This window comes from Triticum urartu, chromosome 5A (assembly GCF_056163025.1).
Source record: "Triticum urartu cultivar PI428250 chromosome 5A, HENAU_Tu73, whole genome shotgun sequence".
Taxonomy (NCBI): domain Eukaryota; kingdom Viridiplantae; phylum Streptophyta; class Magnoliopsida; order Poales; family Poaceae; genus Triticum; species Triticum urartu.
Window position 1 is genome coordinate 601441383 of NC_141877.1, and position 15534 is coordinate 601456916.

Consider the following 15534-nt stretch of genomic DNA (forward strand, 5'->3'; position numbering starts at 1 on the left):
ATTAAAAAAGGAACACGAGACCGTATCGGCGCTCGCCGCTCGGGGATGCCTGCTGAGACACTGCTGTCGCCGTCCCTTGGTCCTCGCCGAACCTCTTTGTCACATTGTCCAGGAACTTGCTCAACACCGAATCTTGGATTGGTGAGTCTGGCACGCAGCATACCACATGGACGCCCACCTTGTCCCGGCAACCGCGGTGCGACCCCTCCATCCAACGCACCATGAAACGGCACAGAGCTGGTCACCCGTGCGGAGATCGCCACAGCGGGCGTCGTCGAGGGTGGGGCACGTGGCGGCCGAGACGAAGAAGGATCGCTCGATTGACCAGACGGCTGGTCCTGTTCTTGCACGACTGCTCCTGCCGCCTCCCCTTGCGCGTGCAGGTCGGCACCGCTTGTGCCCTCGCCGTCCGGCGGCTGCGGCGGACGGGAGCGGCGTTCCCAGTCGGGCCACTATGCCGGGGGAGGCACGGCCAGGCGCGCCTCTACCAGAGGTCGCCGGATCCAGCGCCAGGACATGGGTCCGCGCCGCCATCAGATGGGCTCATCGGCGGCGGCAGTCCGCGGGCAGCAGAGGATTGTCGGCTCGGGGCGGCCGAGCGAAGGATCTGCGGGGGGGCGGCCGAGCGAAGGATCTGCGGGAGACGTGGGCAGCAGAGGGGGAGTAGCGAAGGTCGTGGCGTTCGTGCGAGCAGTTTTGCTCAGGACGAAGGGATGGCGAGGATTGGTGGTGCGGGCCGTCTGTCTGGGTCGTTTCATTTATTGTGTGATTAGTGGCTTGCTAGTGTTAAACATAGAGAGACCGTGGACCATTAGATCTTGATGATGGATGGGTGCGATTGTTTAGATCTGCCCCTCTCTTTCTTTTATAGTGGTAGTAGATAGTGGCATGATGGGTAATTAAAGCGTAAAACGCGTTTAGTATGCTGGAGGGATGTAGACCATCAGATTGCAGGTTTCGATGGATAGGATGATCTGGTTCTCCGCCCTCTCTTTCTTTTATAGTGGTAGTAGATACACACACAGAGGAAAGAACACCAATCTATCCAATAATACAAACACAAAATAAATAAATAAGTAAATACAAAACAAGCTGAAATAAAAATAATCATATGTGTAGAGTTGTGCACACACCATGTCCCAGAAAGCTCCATGGCAAAAAAATTCTGGCCCACAAATAGAAAAATACTGAAAATGACTAGGGTCATAGAAGGAAATGATTGATCGGTTGAAAAATAAGGTAACGCTTCCCTATATATACGACTGCTTCTAAAGAAAACACACGGCTACGAAATTGACTAACGGTCAATAAAATTTCAGGTGCCTCACAAATAGCAAAACCAATTTTTCTAACCGTGTATCCACATCAGCACAGTTTCTTCTTAGCACGTGCAATTCGAGGGGCTTCAAATGCTCAATTCATACGGGTGAACCTTAAATCATATCACTAGAAACTCCATTCACATACAAATTCGACCATATGCTTTGTGTAACATATATGTCATCTATTATTGTTCTAACCCGTGGTCAAAAGTAATACATATCAAAAAGGTATTAAATCCTATATATTTGAATTGAAGGAGTAACACCTCGTCTTCCTCCTCCTCAAAGAAGCTAGGGCTCGTGCCTCTCGCCGGCGCCGCCACAGGTCTGCCTCGCCTCTGGTGGCCCTAGGGCCATGGGGGTGTGGTAGATCTTGGCAAGGCCCGGCGAGAGGGCTCCATTGTTAGTTCTTTCTTTGATTTTTGTTAGGGTTTGTATTCTGCTCAGGAAGACGAGACGACGTCGGCTCCTTAAAGATGGAATAAATGTCTCCCCGCCTAGCCCTCATTTCGATGGTGCGTCTAGCATCGTTGGTGGGTGAATGGAGGTGTCTCCGACGGATCTATCCTCGGTGGATTTGCTCGGACCTGGTTATCGTTCGTCTATGTTTGTGTGTCTTCGGGTTGGATCTTTTCGATCTACGTTATTCTTCATCAACGGCGGTTGCTATTCTGGTACGCTGGTCCTATGGGGCCTTAGCACGACGACTTCCCGACTGTCTACCACAACAAGTTATGCCCGATTCCGGCGAGGAAGGGGTGATGGCGGCGACGCGCCTTCGGCTCTCTTCAGTGCTTGTAATCGTCGCTAGGTGGCCTATGAATCGGGATGTAATTTTTATTATTTCTAGTGTTCGTTGTACTGCCATGATTGAAGATGAATAAATCGAAAGTTTTCTCGAAAAAAAAACTTCATTATCTTGTTACTGCGAAAGCGGGGCACAAGTACATAAACGTTCCAACGGGGAACTGGGATACCAGTAACCAATTTTTCCAGACTACTCATGAGAGCAACAGCTCAGAACACGAAATAACCAAGCTAAAAGGCTGCTAGCAAAATCCTAAGAAGTACAGAGGGCCGGAGCAGCCCCAGGCTGAGTAAATTCAGCATTAGGCGTACGTCCAACAAAGCTTCGCCCAACGTCGACATAGCATGTGACTCACGGTAGCACAGAAGTACCAAACAATATCGGCCAAAGTTTGCAGAAGGCTCGCCCCTTGATGAACAATGAGTACGGTCTTTCACAGAGCTCATATCAATGTTGCCTTGGCCCGTACCCGGTAGACTTGCTCTCAGTGTGCATTCTTATCGGTCTGTCCCATGATTGAAAACCATCCTCCGAGATGTATATTATGATGGAGTCAAACACGAGTAAACCTCTAGATGTCTTGCCGATGTCGCCAACCCGATATCCACGCCATGGGCCATTCCGGATTTGCCGCTCGCAGAGAGGCTTGTACTGATCCACACTTGATTCTTCTAAATGTCTTGGTCTTGCCCCTCCAATGTACACCTGGACAGGAAAACACAATTTCAATCTATCGGCCTACGACCACACCAAACCATATATACGTGATTTAAAATTTCCAACCAGGTTTGAATGGAAAGCCAAATTTTGTACAAAAGGAGACTAAAATTATCATGCTATGTAGTATTACATTCCCTCGTATTACTATTCACTATCAGTCCTAATGTATATAAGCTGGGTATTTGGTTTCCTTTCTGGTAGATAATTACTCTATTTATTATATAGTTCTTGTGAAACAGAACTAATGTTATTATTGGATTCGTATCACTGATTAATATCACGCTCAAAAGGAAATAGCAGCAACATTTTGGGCATGGAAATTTCAGCCTAAACTGACGCGATCTCCAGCAATCTCGCACAATCTCCCCCGATTTTCATTTGCCTGCAAATCGCGCCATATTTTCCCAGCGGCGATTGCGGCCATTTCCCCCGCGATTTAAAATCGTGAATATATGCAGATGTACTTGCCTATAATTATGATGTTGTAGTACAACATAAGCAACAAATTAGCAGAGTAACAGCTGGTAAAATCCTCGTTCTAATAACAGGGAAAAAATATGACTTATATTGTCTGACTTTAACTGGGTTGCCACTCAAACAAAAGCTTAATCACCCTCTTATGGATATCCTATATCGACAAACAGAGAAAGCAAAAGATACAGGTATTAATCCCAAAGTTTCAGATTTTTTTAAATTTTATTCCCTTTTTTGGATTTACTGTTCCTGAGGGTGTATAGGGGCACCCGGGAGCTATCACACATTTCTCTGAAACAAACCCAGTAAAAGAATCAGTTCTGGTGCACGGTATCTCTCGAAAAATCGACTCTGCATTCGCACTAGTAATATGTAGCAGCATTGCCCCAGCAAAAACAAAAATTACGCAGCAGCACTGGTACGGTCCAGTCATTCAATATGCATGAAAATTAGAAATGCGAACGAGGTTGACATAGGTACCTCCCGTCCGTTGATGACATTGCGTGGGTCGGCAAGGACGCGGCAGGTGTCACCGTGGTTAGAGAACTGGACAAAGGCGCAGCAGCGGGGCTGGCCAGTGAGGCGGTACATGGGAATGAAGATGTCAGCCACATCCCCGTAGCGACCGAAGTGGTTGCGGAGGTCCGCGTCACAGGTGCCTGGGGCCATGTCATCTAAGTACAGCCTCCCATTTATATGCATCTTGCTCATTGCTGGTGACATGTTGGTGTTTGGTTGGGCACTGTAAACATAAATCGCAAAAAGGAACCGTTCAGAAAGCTGAAATAGTTGTGATTTGCGTTATGGCTACAATTGTTGGTCAGAAAAGAACGTCATCACGGGGATTGAGCATGAACATTACGGACAACTAAAAATTATAATACAAATCATATAAAAGTTGCGAGGGAAAAAAAACACCCTCCAAATCACGGATCAGATTGGAAGAAGAATGATCATAGGGGGCTGTACCGGGATACACTTGATTGTTTGAAATTTCTTGGTCGTGCCCTTGCAATGTATACCTGCACATGAAGAGGCATTTCAAATCTATCAGCCAATAACCAGACCAAACCATATACATGGGACTGGAAAAGTTGTGGCTAAATCAACTATGGATAAAATAAAAAAAATTGCAGCAGAATCAAAAAATTCTGAAAGTATGTGGTTTCAACTATGATCAAATATTTTAGGTGCTTGCAAATTTTGGTGCACAAATGACATTCGAGGAGCTACAAAAAATATCTGCTCACGGTGTCATCTTCACGGATTTAGATGGTGCCCTATTTAACATGAATGTAGCTGTCTCTAATGCATAACCCCAAAACGATAGTGGTAGATCGGTAAGAGACATCATAGATCGCACTATATCTAATAAAGTACGGTTATGACGTTCGGGCACACCATTACACTATGGTGTTCCAAGTGGCGTGCGTAGTGAAACTATTTCACATTGTTTTAACTAGAAGCCAAACTCGCAACTCAAATATTTTACTTCTGCGATCATATCGTAGAAACTTTTATTTTTGTTACGATGATTCTCCACTTCACTCTGAAATTCTTTGAACTTTTCAAATATTTCAGACTGATGTTTCATCAAGTAGATATACTCATATCTGCTCAAATCATCTGTGAAGATCAAAAAATAATGATACTTGCCACGAGCCTCAATATTCATCGGACCACATACATCAGTATGTATGATTTCCAACAAATATGTTGCTCGCTCCATTGTTCCGGAGAACGGAGTCTTAGTCATCTTGCCCATGAGGTATGGTTCGCAAGCATCAACTGATTCATAATCAAGTGATTCCAAAAGCCCATCAGCATGGATTTTCTTCATGCGCTTTACACCAATACGACCTAAACGGCAGTGCCATAAATAAGTTGCACTATCATTATTAACTTTGCATCTTTTGGCTTTAATATTATGAAAATGTGTATCACCACGATCGAGATCCAACAAATCATTTTCATTGAGTGTATGACCATAGAAGGTTTTATTCATGTAAACAGAACAACAATTATTCTCTAACTTACATGAATAACTGTATTGCAATAAACATGATCAATCATATTTATGCTCAACGCAAATACCAAATAACATTTATTTAGGTTCAACACTAATCCCGAAAGTACAGGGAGTGTGTGATGATGATCATATCAATCTTGGAACCACTTCCAACACACATCGTCACTTCACCCTTAACTAACCTCTGTTTATTTTGCAACTCCCATTTCGAGTTACTACTCTTAGCAACTGAACCAGTATCAAATACCGAGGGGTTGCTATAAACACTAGTAAAGTACACATCAATAACATGTATATCAAATATATCTTTGTTCACTTTGCCATCCTTCTTATCCACCAAATACTTGTGGTAGTTCCGCTTCTAGTGACCAGTCCCTTTGCAGTAGAAGTACTTAGTCTCAGGCTTAGGTCCAGACTTGGGTTTCTTCACTTGAGCAGCAACTTGTTTGCCGTTCTTCTTGAAGTCCCCCTTCTTCCCTTTGCCCTTTCTCTTGAAACTAGTGGTCTTGTCAACCATCAACACTTGATGTTTTTCTTGATTTCTACCTTCGCCGATTTTTGCATCACGAAGAGTTTGGAAATCGTTTCCGTTATCCCTTGCATATTATAGTTCATCACGAAGTTCTACTAACTTGGTGATGGTGACTAGAGAATTTTGTCAATCACTATTTTATTTGGTAGATTAACTCCCACTTGATTCAAGCGATTGTAGTACCCAGACAGTCTAAGCACATGCTCACTGCTTGAGCTATTCTCCTCCATCTTTTAGCTATAGAACTTGTTGGAGACTTCATATCTCTCAACTCGGGTATTTACATGAAATATTAACTTCAACTCCTGGAACATCTCATATGGTCCATGACGTTCAAAATGTCTTTGAAGTCCCGATTCGAAGCTGTTTAAGCATGGTGCACTAAACTATCAAGTAGTCATCATATTGAGCTAGCCAAACATTCATAATGTCTGTATCTGCTCCTGCAATAATTCTGTCACCTAGCGGTGCATCAAGAATATAATTCTTCTGTGCAGCAATGAGGATAAACCTCAGATCACGGATCCAATCCGCATCATTGCTACTAACATCTTTCAACTTAGTTTACTGTAGGAACATAAAAAAAATTAAACGGGGAGCAACATCGCGAGCTATTGATCTACAACATAGATATGCGAATACTACCAGGACTAAGTTCATGATAAATTAAAGTTTAATTAATCATATTACTTAAGAACTCCCACTTAGATAGACATCCCTCTAATCATCTAAGTGATCACGTGATCCAAATCAACTAAACCATAATCGATCATCACGTGAAATGGAGTAGCTTTCAATGGTGAACATCACTATGTTGATCATATCTGAAGGAAATATGCCCTAGAGGCAATAATAAAGTTATTATTTATTTCCTTATATCATGATAAATGTTTATTATTCGTGCTAGAATTGTATTAACCGGAAACATAATACATGTGTGAATACATAGACAAACAGAGTGTCACTAGTATGCCTCTACTTGACTAGCTCATTAATCAAAGATGGTTATGTTTCCTAACCATAGACAAAGAGTTGTTATTTGATTAATGGGATCACATCATTAGATGAATGATCTGGTTGACTTGACCCATTCCGTTAGCTTAGCACTTGATCGTTTAGTTTGTTGCTATTGCTTTCTTCATGACTTATACATGTTCCTATGACTATGAGATTATGCAACTCCCGTTTGCCGGGGGAACACTTTGTGTGCTACCAAACGTCACAACGTAACTGGGTGATTATAAAGGAGCTCTACAGGTGTCTCCAAAGGTACATGTTGGGTTGGCGTATTTTGAGATTAGGATTTGTCACTCCGATTGTCGGAGAGGTATCTCTGGGCCCTCTCGGTAATGCACATCACTTAAGCCTTGCAAGCATTGCAACTAATGAGTTAGTTGCGGGATGATGTATTACAGAACGAGTAAAGAGACTTGCCGGTAACGAGATTGAACTAGGTATTTGGAATACCGACGATCGAATCTCGGGCAAGTAACATACCGATGACAAAGGGAACAACGTATGTTGTTATGCGGTCTGACCGATAAAGATCTTCGTAGAATATGTAGGAGCCAATATGAGCATCCAGGTTGCGCTATTGGTTATTGACCGGAGACATGTCTCGGTCATGTCTACATTGTTCTCGAACCCGTAGGGTCCGCACGCTTAAGGTTACGATGACAGTTATATTGTGAGTTTATGCATTTTGGTGTACCGAAGTTTGTTCGGAGTCCCGGATGTGATCACGGACATGACGAGGAGTCTCGAAATGGTCGAGACATAAAGATTGATATATTGGAAGCCTATGTTTGGATATCGGAAGTGTTTCGAGTGAAATCGGGATTTTACCGGAGTACCGGGAGGTTACCGGAACCGCCGGGAGATATATGGGCCATAGTGGGCCTTAGTGGAAAAGAGAAGAGGCAGCCCAACATGGGCCGCGCGCCCCTCCCCTCCCTTGGTCCGAATAGGACAAGGAGAGGGGGCCGGCCCCTCTCTCTCCTTTCCCCCCTCCGCGAATCCTATTCCAACTAGGATTGGTGGGGGGGGGGGAATCCTACTCCCAGAGGGTTTCTCGCTATGTGTATGTGACGACGAGATTTGGTGTCACATTATTCGGACCGATTCAAGGATTCAACAACGATGACCACCTCTTCAAGGCACCGGTCCTTAGCGAACTTGCACGAAGACTTCCTCGGCTGTCATCGACAAGATCGGGCATGCTCCGGTGTGGAAGGAGCGGCTGCGGCGTGTCTGCAGCTCGTCGTAAGGGCAGAAGTGGCCGTTCGATTGTTTAGAGACCTCAAAGTATTTATTTTTAAATTGTATTTGAGGTGCTTTGTAGTTGTAGTAAGATCATGATCATCTCAGCAAAAAAAGAAAAGAAAATAGGCATGTCCATTTGTCATTTCAACCACGTAGGACGCCCTGATTGGTGCATCTCCATCCGATTGGAGTTTGGACTTTGGACCACAGTAGTAGCTGTAGAGGCCACGACGTTCCCTGGTCTTTGACCGGCCCAGCTCCGAACAGGGGTAAGGTATGCGCGTGTGCATTCATAGGAATAAGTATATGCGTGTGTATATGAACGCTTGTGTCTGTATTGTGTTTTAAAAAATACTTGTATAGTAGACATGTGAGCCGCGGTGGTTCACGACCGTTAACCGATAAGTACAGTGCCGTGGCAACACGAACGGAGCGATCACGCACGTTCTCCACACGGCAGAGTTTGGACCGAGATTCCCCGCCAAAAGAGAGGAATTCAATGGAGCTCTATCCGCCGGTCCCAGGTCTCCACCCCACTTCGTCCTCCCCCTCAACTGAACTGGACCGAGCTTCAACTATATAAACGCGCACAGACCAACATCCTATCCACACACACAGACGCACATCCATAGTTCCAGTCTTCCAGAGTCCAAGTCTTTGTACTCCAGCAAGCTTCCCGCAAAAAAAAGTGTGTAGCAAGCGACATGGATTTCGCGCTAAAGGCGTCCGCGTCCGCGTCCCCGTCGTCCATGGCTCATGCGCTGATCTACCCGGGGCGGCGCGCTTCCTCTGCTCTGGCGGTGGTCGCGCCGGGGAGGCTTGTGGTCAGGACGGTCGCTGCCGCGGCGCCGGCGCCGGTCTCGTTCGACCCGGCGGTGGCGGTGCTCAGAGCGCCGCCGCGTGTCCCAGCGGTATTCGTGCCCGTCGCCAACAGGCGGAGCCTGTCCGTGGGGCAAACACTGTCCAAGATCAAGGAGCGGGGCAAGGTAGTACTCCATCGATTCTTGCGTGAATGCATGCCTGCAGACGGCGTTCACCACGTACATCACCGCCGGTGATCCCGACCTGGCGACCACGGCGGAAGCGCTCAGGCTCCTAGACGCCTGTGGCGCCGACGTCATCGAGCTCGGTGTGCCCTTCTCGAACTCCTACGTCGACGGGCCGGTCATCCAGGCCCCCGCAGCACGGGCGCTGGCGTCCTGCACGACGATCGACGCCGTGCTGTCGATGCTGAAGGAGGTAACGCCGGGCCTGTCCTGCCCGGTGGTGCTCGTCTCGTACCTGCGCCCAATCGTGCGGCGGGGCGCGGCCAACTTCACCGCCGCTGTCAAACAGGCCGGTGTGCAAGGTAATTAAAGCAGCTCACTAATGTCACCGCTAATTAATTTGCCGGAGCTGTCCCGCTTATTTATATCTGTTCCACCAGGTCTTATAGTGTCCGATCTTCCTTATACCGAGACATGTCCATTCAGAAATGAAGCCATCAAAAATCAGTTTAGCTGATTCGAATTCGGCCTTAGTTGATTTTTTGAAGAAGGAGAAGGAAGGAGAAAGGAAAGCCTCGCCGGAAAGAAGGAAGGGGCTCGCCGTCATCACCCCAGTATCTTAGGGTTCAGGGTGGAGGCGGTGGTGGATGGTGATGGTGGGGAGCAGTGGTGTGGGGATTCGCCGGAGAAATGGTTCAGCACGGGGGCCCTAGAGGGATGGCCGGGGCGGTGGAGGACTGGCGGTGGGGAGTGGTTCCGGGGAGCGCGGAGCGGCGAGGCGGCGCGGGGGCCGACGGTTAGGCCGGTGGTGGCTGGCGGCTCAGGGAAGGAGATGAGTCGAGAGGATGAAGAAGATCATGGGCCATTGATTTCTCATCCAACAGTTCAAGAATCGATTGACCTCAAACGAAAATTTTCAGCTAATTGATTTCTAGCCACACCCATAGAAAATAACCTAGAGCTTGTTTGTGTTCTCCCTCTTCAGCAATGTACAGTATCTGAAACAAAACAGAGCAGGATTTGTAGTGCCAGCCATTAATAATTTTCTATTTGAATTAATGTTTTCAGGTGCTACTTACAACACCAGCCACACCAGCAGAGAGGATGAAAAAAATCACTAATGCCTCAGAAGGCTTTGTTTACCTTGTAAGTGCCAGATGGCGGCATAAATTAGTCCTAGTTAATTGTTCCCTGCAAGTTTAGCTTTCTCATCTTAATTCTTTAATCTCACTATCAGGAAAGTGTCAATGGAGTTACAGGTCCACGAGCAACAGTGAACCCACGTGTCAGAGACCTTCTTAAGGAGATTAAGCATGTTCGAACAAATAATAATAAAATTCATCCTTCAAAATTATCGTCCTGCATATACTCATGCATGTCTGTATATATGCTCAAATGGTTTTCCCTATTGTCTGCAGGTCACTGACAAAGCAGTGGTTGTTGGCTTTGGTATATCAACACCTGATCATGTTAGACAGGTAAGATTAAACCCGTTTTTCTAGAGGAATACTATCCACAAATTACTAATATTTCTTTTTGTGGAGTTCAACAACTAATTGAATTTTGTAAATGGGTGCAGATTGCTTAGTGGGGTGCATATGGGGTGATCGTTGGTAGTGCAATGGTGAAACAACTGGGTGAAGCGGCTTCTCCGAGAGAAGGGTTGAAGAGCCTAGAAGACTTCGCCAGGAGCCTGAAGGATGCGCTACAATAATATGTGTCGTGGTTTTGTCACGGCAGATGCCCTTGCAAAAGGATTTAGGTGTGAAGCCATCGCAACGTAGGTTAGCTCGAAGGGGTTGAATGGAACGAGAGACACGAGTTTACCCAGGTTCGGCCCCTCACTCACGAGGTAAAAGCCTTCCTGCTTTATGTTGTATTGATTGGGTATCGATTACAAGGAGCGGAATCGCTTGACCTAGCTATCGATCGATTGTAACTTGAGTTAACCCACCGCAGGGTCTCACCTTGATATACACAGGTCGAGGCCCTTGGCTTACAGGAGTCCTAATCGGATCACACGACGTGACCAACTCGGGTTATAAGCCACCTTGCGTTGCTAGGCAAGTCGCCATGTGGCGGCTCACATCTCCGGGTTACAGCACCCCCTCTGGGTCTTGGGCCTTTAATAGGCCCGCCCTGTAAGCCACCTCCAGTCTTCATATCTCATCTTCATAGGACCACTTAAGCCCTTACTATTGAGTCACCAATAGTGTAACCCAGCCCCACCTAGGCGGGTCACATCGCGGGGTTATATCCCCAACAATATGTAATGTGGAAGCATAGTTCATTCCCTACAATGCCATGATATGTGAAAATAAAGGCAGTAAATGGTTTTAGGTTTGTGGTCAAGTATGAAAGGTTAGAAGTAATAACGTTGCCTAACACTAATTTGCTCTGTTTTTTTTCGGGGGAAGCTACTCTAGAAGTGCAACCAAAGCCACTCAATCATTTGCTTTGTTGGAGTTGCAAAGGGTTTGTTTATGAGCCCTTACGAATTGATTGTAATATATTGTTTCATGTGCTCGTAGTAATCATGTATTAATGTGGTAGAAAGCACACACGCTTCGGGTCTTACGTCCATATCATATTTGTAATTTAAAGAGGAGTAGGATTGCTCACAGTGGTGTGCCCGATCAATCAAGCCCCTCATGCCTTGGGAAATTATCAAATCATCCTCCAAGCTATTCCCAGAAGGCGGGTTTGGCTACTGAAAGGGAGCAACTGAAGGAAATATGCCCTAGAGGCAATAATAAAGTTATTATTTATTTCCTTATATCATGATAAATGTTTATTATTCATGCTAGAATTGTATTAACCGGAAACATAATACATGTGTGAATACATAGACAAACAGAGTGTCACTAGTATGCCTCTACTTGACTAGCTCATTAATCAAAGATGGTTATGTTTCCTAACCATAGACAAAGAGTTGTTATTTGATTAATGGGATCACATCATTAGATGAATGATCTGGTTGACTTGACCCATTCCGTTAGCTTAGCACTTGATCGTTTAGTTTGTTGCTATTGCTTTCTTCATGACTTATACATGTTCCTATGACTATGAGATTATGCAACTCCCGTTTGCCGGAGGAACACTTTGTGTGCTACCAAACGTCACAACGTAACTGGGTGATTATAAAGGAGCTCTACAGGTGTCTCCAAAGGTACATGTTGGGTTGGCGTATTTCGAGATTAGGATTTGTCACTCCGATTGTCGGAGAGGTATCTCTGGGCCCTCTCGGTAATGCACATCACTTAAGCCTTGCAAGCATTGCAACTAATGAGTTAGTTGCGGGATGATGTATTACAGAACGAGTAAAGAGACTTGCCGGTAACGAGATTGAACTAGGTATTTGGAATACCGACGATCGAATCTCGGGCAAGTAACATACCGATGACAAAGGGAACAACGTATGTTGTTATGCGGTCTGACCGATAAAGATCTTCGTAGAATATATAGGAGCCAATATGAGCATCCAGGTTCCGCTATTGGTTATTGACCGGAGACATTTCTCGGTCATGTCTACATTGTTCTCGAACCTGTAGGGTCCGCACGCTTAAGGTTACGATGACAGTTATATTGTGAGTTTATGCATTTTGATGTACCGAAGTTTGTTTGGAGTCCCGGATGTGATCACGGACATGACGAGGAGTCTCGAAATGGTCGAGACATAAAGATTGATATATTGGAAGCCTATGTTTGGATATCGGAAGTGTTCCGAGTGAAATCGGGATTTTACCGGAGTACCGGGAGGTTACCGGAACCCCCGGGAGATATATGGGCCATAGTGGGCCTTAGTGGAAAAGAGAAGAGGCAGCCCAACATGGGCCGTGCGCCCCTCCCTCCGTTGGTCCGAATAGGACAAGGAGAGGGGGCCGGCCCCTCTCTCTCCTTTCCCCCCTCCGCGAATCCTATTCCAACTAGGATTGGGGGGGGGGAATCCTACTCCCAGAGGGAGTAGGACTCTCCTGGCGCGCCTCTCCATGGCCGGCCGCACCCCCCTCCCTTAGTCCGTTATATACGGAGGCAGGGGCACCCTAGAAAGACACACAAGTTGATCCACGTGATCATATTCTTAGCCGTGTGCAGTGCCCCCTTCCACCATAGTCCTCGATAATATTGTAGCGGAGTTTAGGCGAAGCCCTGCTGCAGTAGTTCATCAAGATCGTCACCACGCCGTCGTGCTGACGGAACTCTTCCCTGACACTTTGCTGAATCGGAGTCCGGGGATCGTCATCGAGCTGAACGTGTGCTAAAACTCGGAGGTGCCGTAGTTTCGGTGCTTGATCGGTCGGGCCGTGAAGACGTACGACTACATCAACCAAACGCTTCCGTTGTCGATCTACTAGGTATGCAGATCATACTCCCCCTCTCGTTGCTATGCATCACCATGATCTTGCGTGTGTGTAGGAAATTTTTTGAAATTACTACGAAACTCAACAGTGGCATCCGAGTCTAGGTTTTATATGTTGATGTTATATGCACGAGTAGAACACAAGTGAGTTGTGGGCAATATAAGTCATACTGCTTACCAGCATGTCATACTTTGGTTCGGCGGTATTGTTGGACGAAGCGGCCCGGACGGACATTACGCGTACGCTTACGCGAGACCGGTTCTCCCGACGTGCTTTGCACATAGGTGGCTTGCGGGTGACAGTTTCTCCAACTTTAGTTGAATCGAGTGTGGCTACGCCCGGTCCTTGCGAAGGTTAAAATAGCACCAACTTGACAAACTATCGTTGTGGTTTTTGATGCGTAGGTAAGAACGGTTCTTGCTAAGCCCGTAGCAGCCACGTAAAACTTGCAACAACAATGTAGAGGACGTCTAACTTGTTTTTGCAGGGCATGTTGTGATGTGATATGGTCAAGACGTGATGAGATATAAGTTGTTCTATGAGATGATCATGTTTTGTCGAAGTTATCAATAACTGGCAAAATCCTTATGGTTGTCTCTCTATTGCATAAGATGCAAGCGTCCAATAATTGCTTTACTTTATCGCTATGCGATAGCAATAGTTGCAAGAGCAATTGTTGGCGAGACGACCACGTGATGACACATTGATATAGATCAAGATGATGGAGATCATGGTGTCATGCCGGTGACGATATAGATCATGACAGTACTTTGGAGATGGAGATCAAAGAAGCAAGATGATGATAGCCATATCATGTCACATATTTTGATTGCATATGATGTTTATCTTTTATACATCTTATTTTTGCTTAGTTTGACGGTAGCATTATAAGATGATCTCTCACTAATTATCAAGAAGTGTTCTCCCTGAGTATGCACCGTTGCGAAAGTTCTTCGTGCTGAGACACCACGTGATGATCGGGTGTGATAGGCTCTACGTTCAAATACAACGGGTGCAAAACAGTTGCACACGCGGAATACTCAGGTTATACTTGACGAGCCAAGCATATACATATATGGCCTCGGAACACGGAGACCGAAAGGTCGAGCGTGAATCATATAGTAGATATGATCAACATAGTGATGTTCACCAATGAAACTACTCCATCTCACGTGATGATCGGACATGGTTTAGTTGATTTGGATCACGTAATCACTTAGAGGATTAGAGGGATGTCTATCTAAGTGGGAGTTCCTAAGTAATATGATTAATTGAACTTAAATTTATCATGAACTTAGTCCTGGTAGTATTTTGCAAATTATGTTGTAGATCAATAGCTCGCGTCGTTGCTTCCCTGTGTTTATTTTGATATGTTCCTAGAGAAAATTGTGTTGAAAGATGTTAGTAGCAATGATGCGGATTAGATCCGTGATCTGAGGTTTATCCTCATTGCTGCACAGAAGAATTATGTCCTTGATGCACCGCTAGGTGACGGACCTATTGCAGGAGCAGATGCAGACGTTATGAACGTTTGGCTAGCTCAATATGATGACTACTTGATAGTTTAGTGCACCATGCTTAATGGCTTAGAATCGGGACTTCAAAGACGTTTTGAACATCATGGAGCATATGAGATGTTCCAGGAGTTGAAGTTAATATTTCAAGCAAATATCCGAGTTGAGAGATATGAAGTCTCCAACAAGTTCTATAGCTAAAAGATGGAGGAGAATCGCTCAACTAGTGAGCATGTGCTCAGATTGTCTGAGTACTACAATCGCTTGAATCAAGTGGGAGTTAATCTTCCAGATAAGATAGTGATTGACAGAATTCTCTAGTCACCATTATCAAGTTAATAGAACTTCGTGATGAACTATGATATGCAAGGGATAACGGAAACGATTCCCAAGCTCTTCGTAATGCGGAAATTGACGAAGGTAGAAATCGACAAAAACATCAAGTGTTGATGGTAGACAAGACCACTAGTTTCAAGAAAAGGGCAGAGGGAAGAAGGGGAACTTCAAGAAGAACAGCAAGCAAGTT

The 15534-nt window shown here is 45.5% G+C and overlaps 1 protein-coding gene and 1 pseudogene across 2 annotated transcripts; one reads left to right on the top strand and one right to left on the bottom strand.

Moving 5' to 3' along the window:
* Window positions 1-2577: 2577 nt before the first annotated feature.
* Window positions 2578-4405, bottom strand: LOC147973233 (RNA-binding protein 1-like). The gene is made up of 4 exons (XM_087524613.1): window positions 4397-4405; window positions 4294-4346; window positions 3805-4066; window positions 2578-2835 (listed from the first exon to the last, which is right to left on the bottom strand). The coding sequence occupies exons 1-4, from the start codon at window positions 4403-4405 to the stop codon at window positions 2578-2580; spliced, it is 582 nt and encodes a 193-aa protein (XP_087380739.1).
* Window positions 4406-8772: 4367 nt separating this feature from the next.
* On the top strand, window positions 8773-11762 carry LOC147973234 (tryptophan synthase alpha chain-like; annotated as a pseudogene). The gene is made up of 8 exons (XR_015603624.1): window positions 8773-9133; window positions 9174-9495; window positions 9574-9640; window positions 9764-9773; window positions 10202-10279; window positions 10371-10448; window positions 10552-10611; window positions 10713-11762. The product of XR_015603624.1 is annotated as a tryptophan synthase alpha chain-like (transcript).
* Window positions 11763-15534: the final 3772 nt, after the last annotated feature.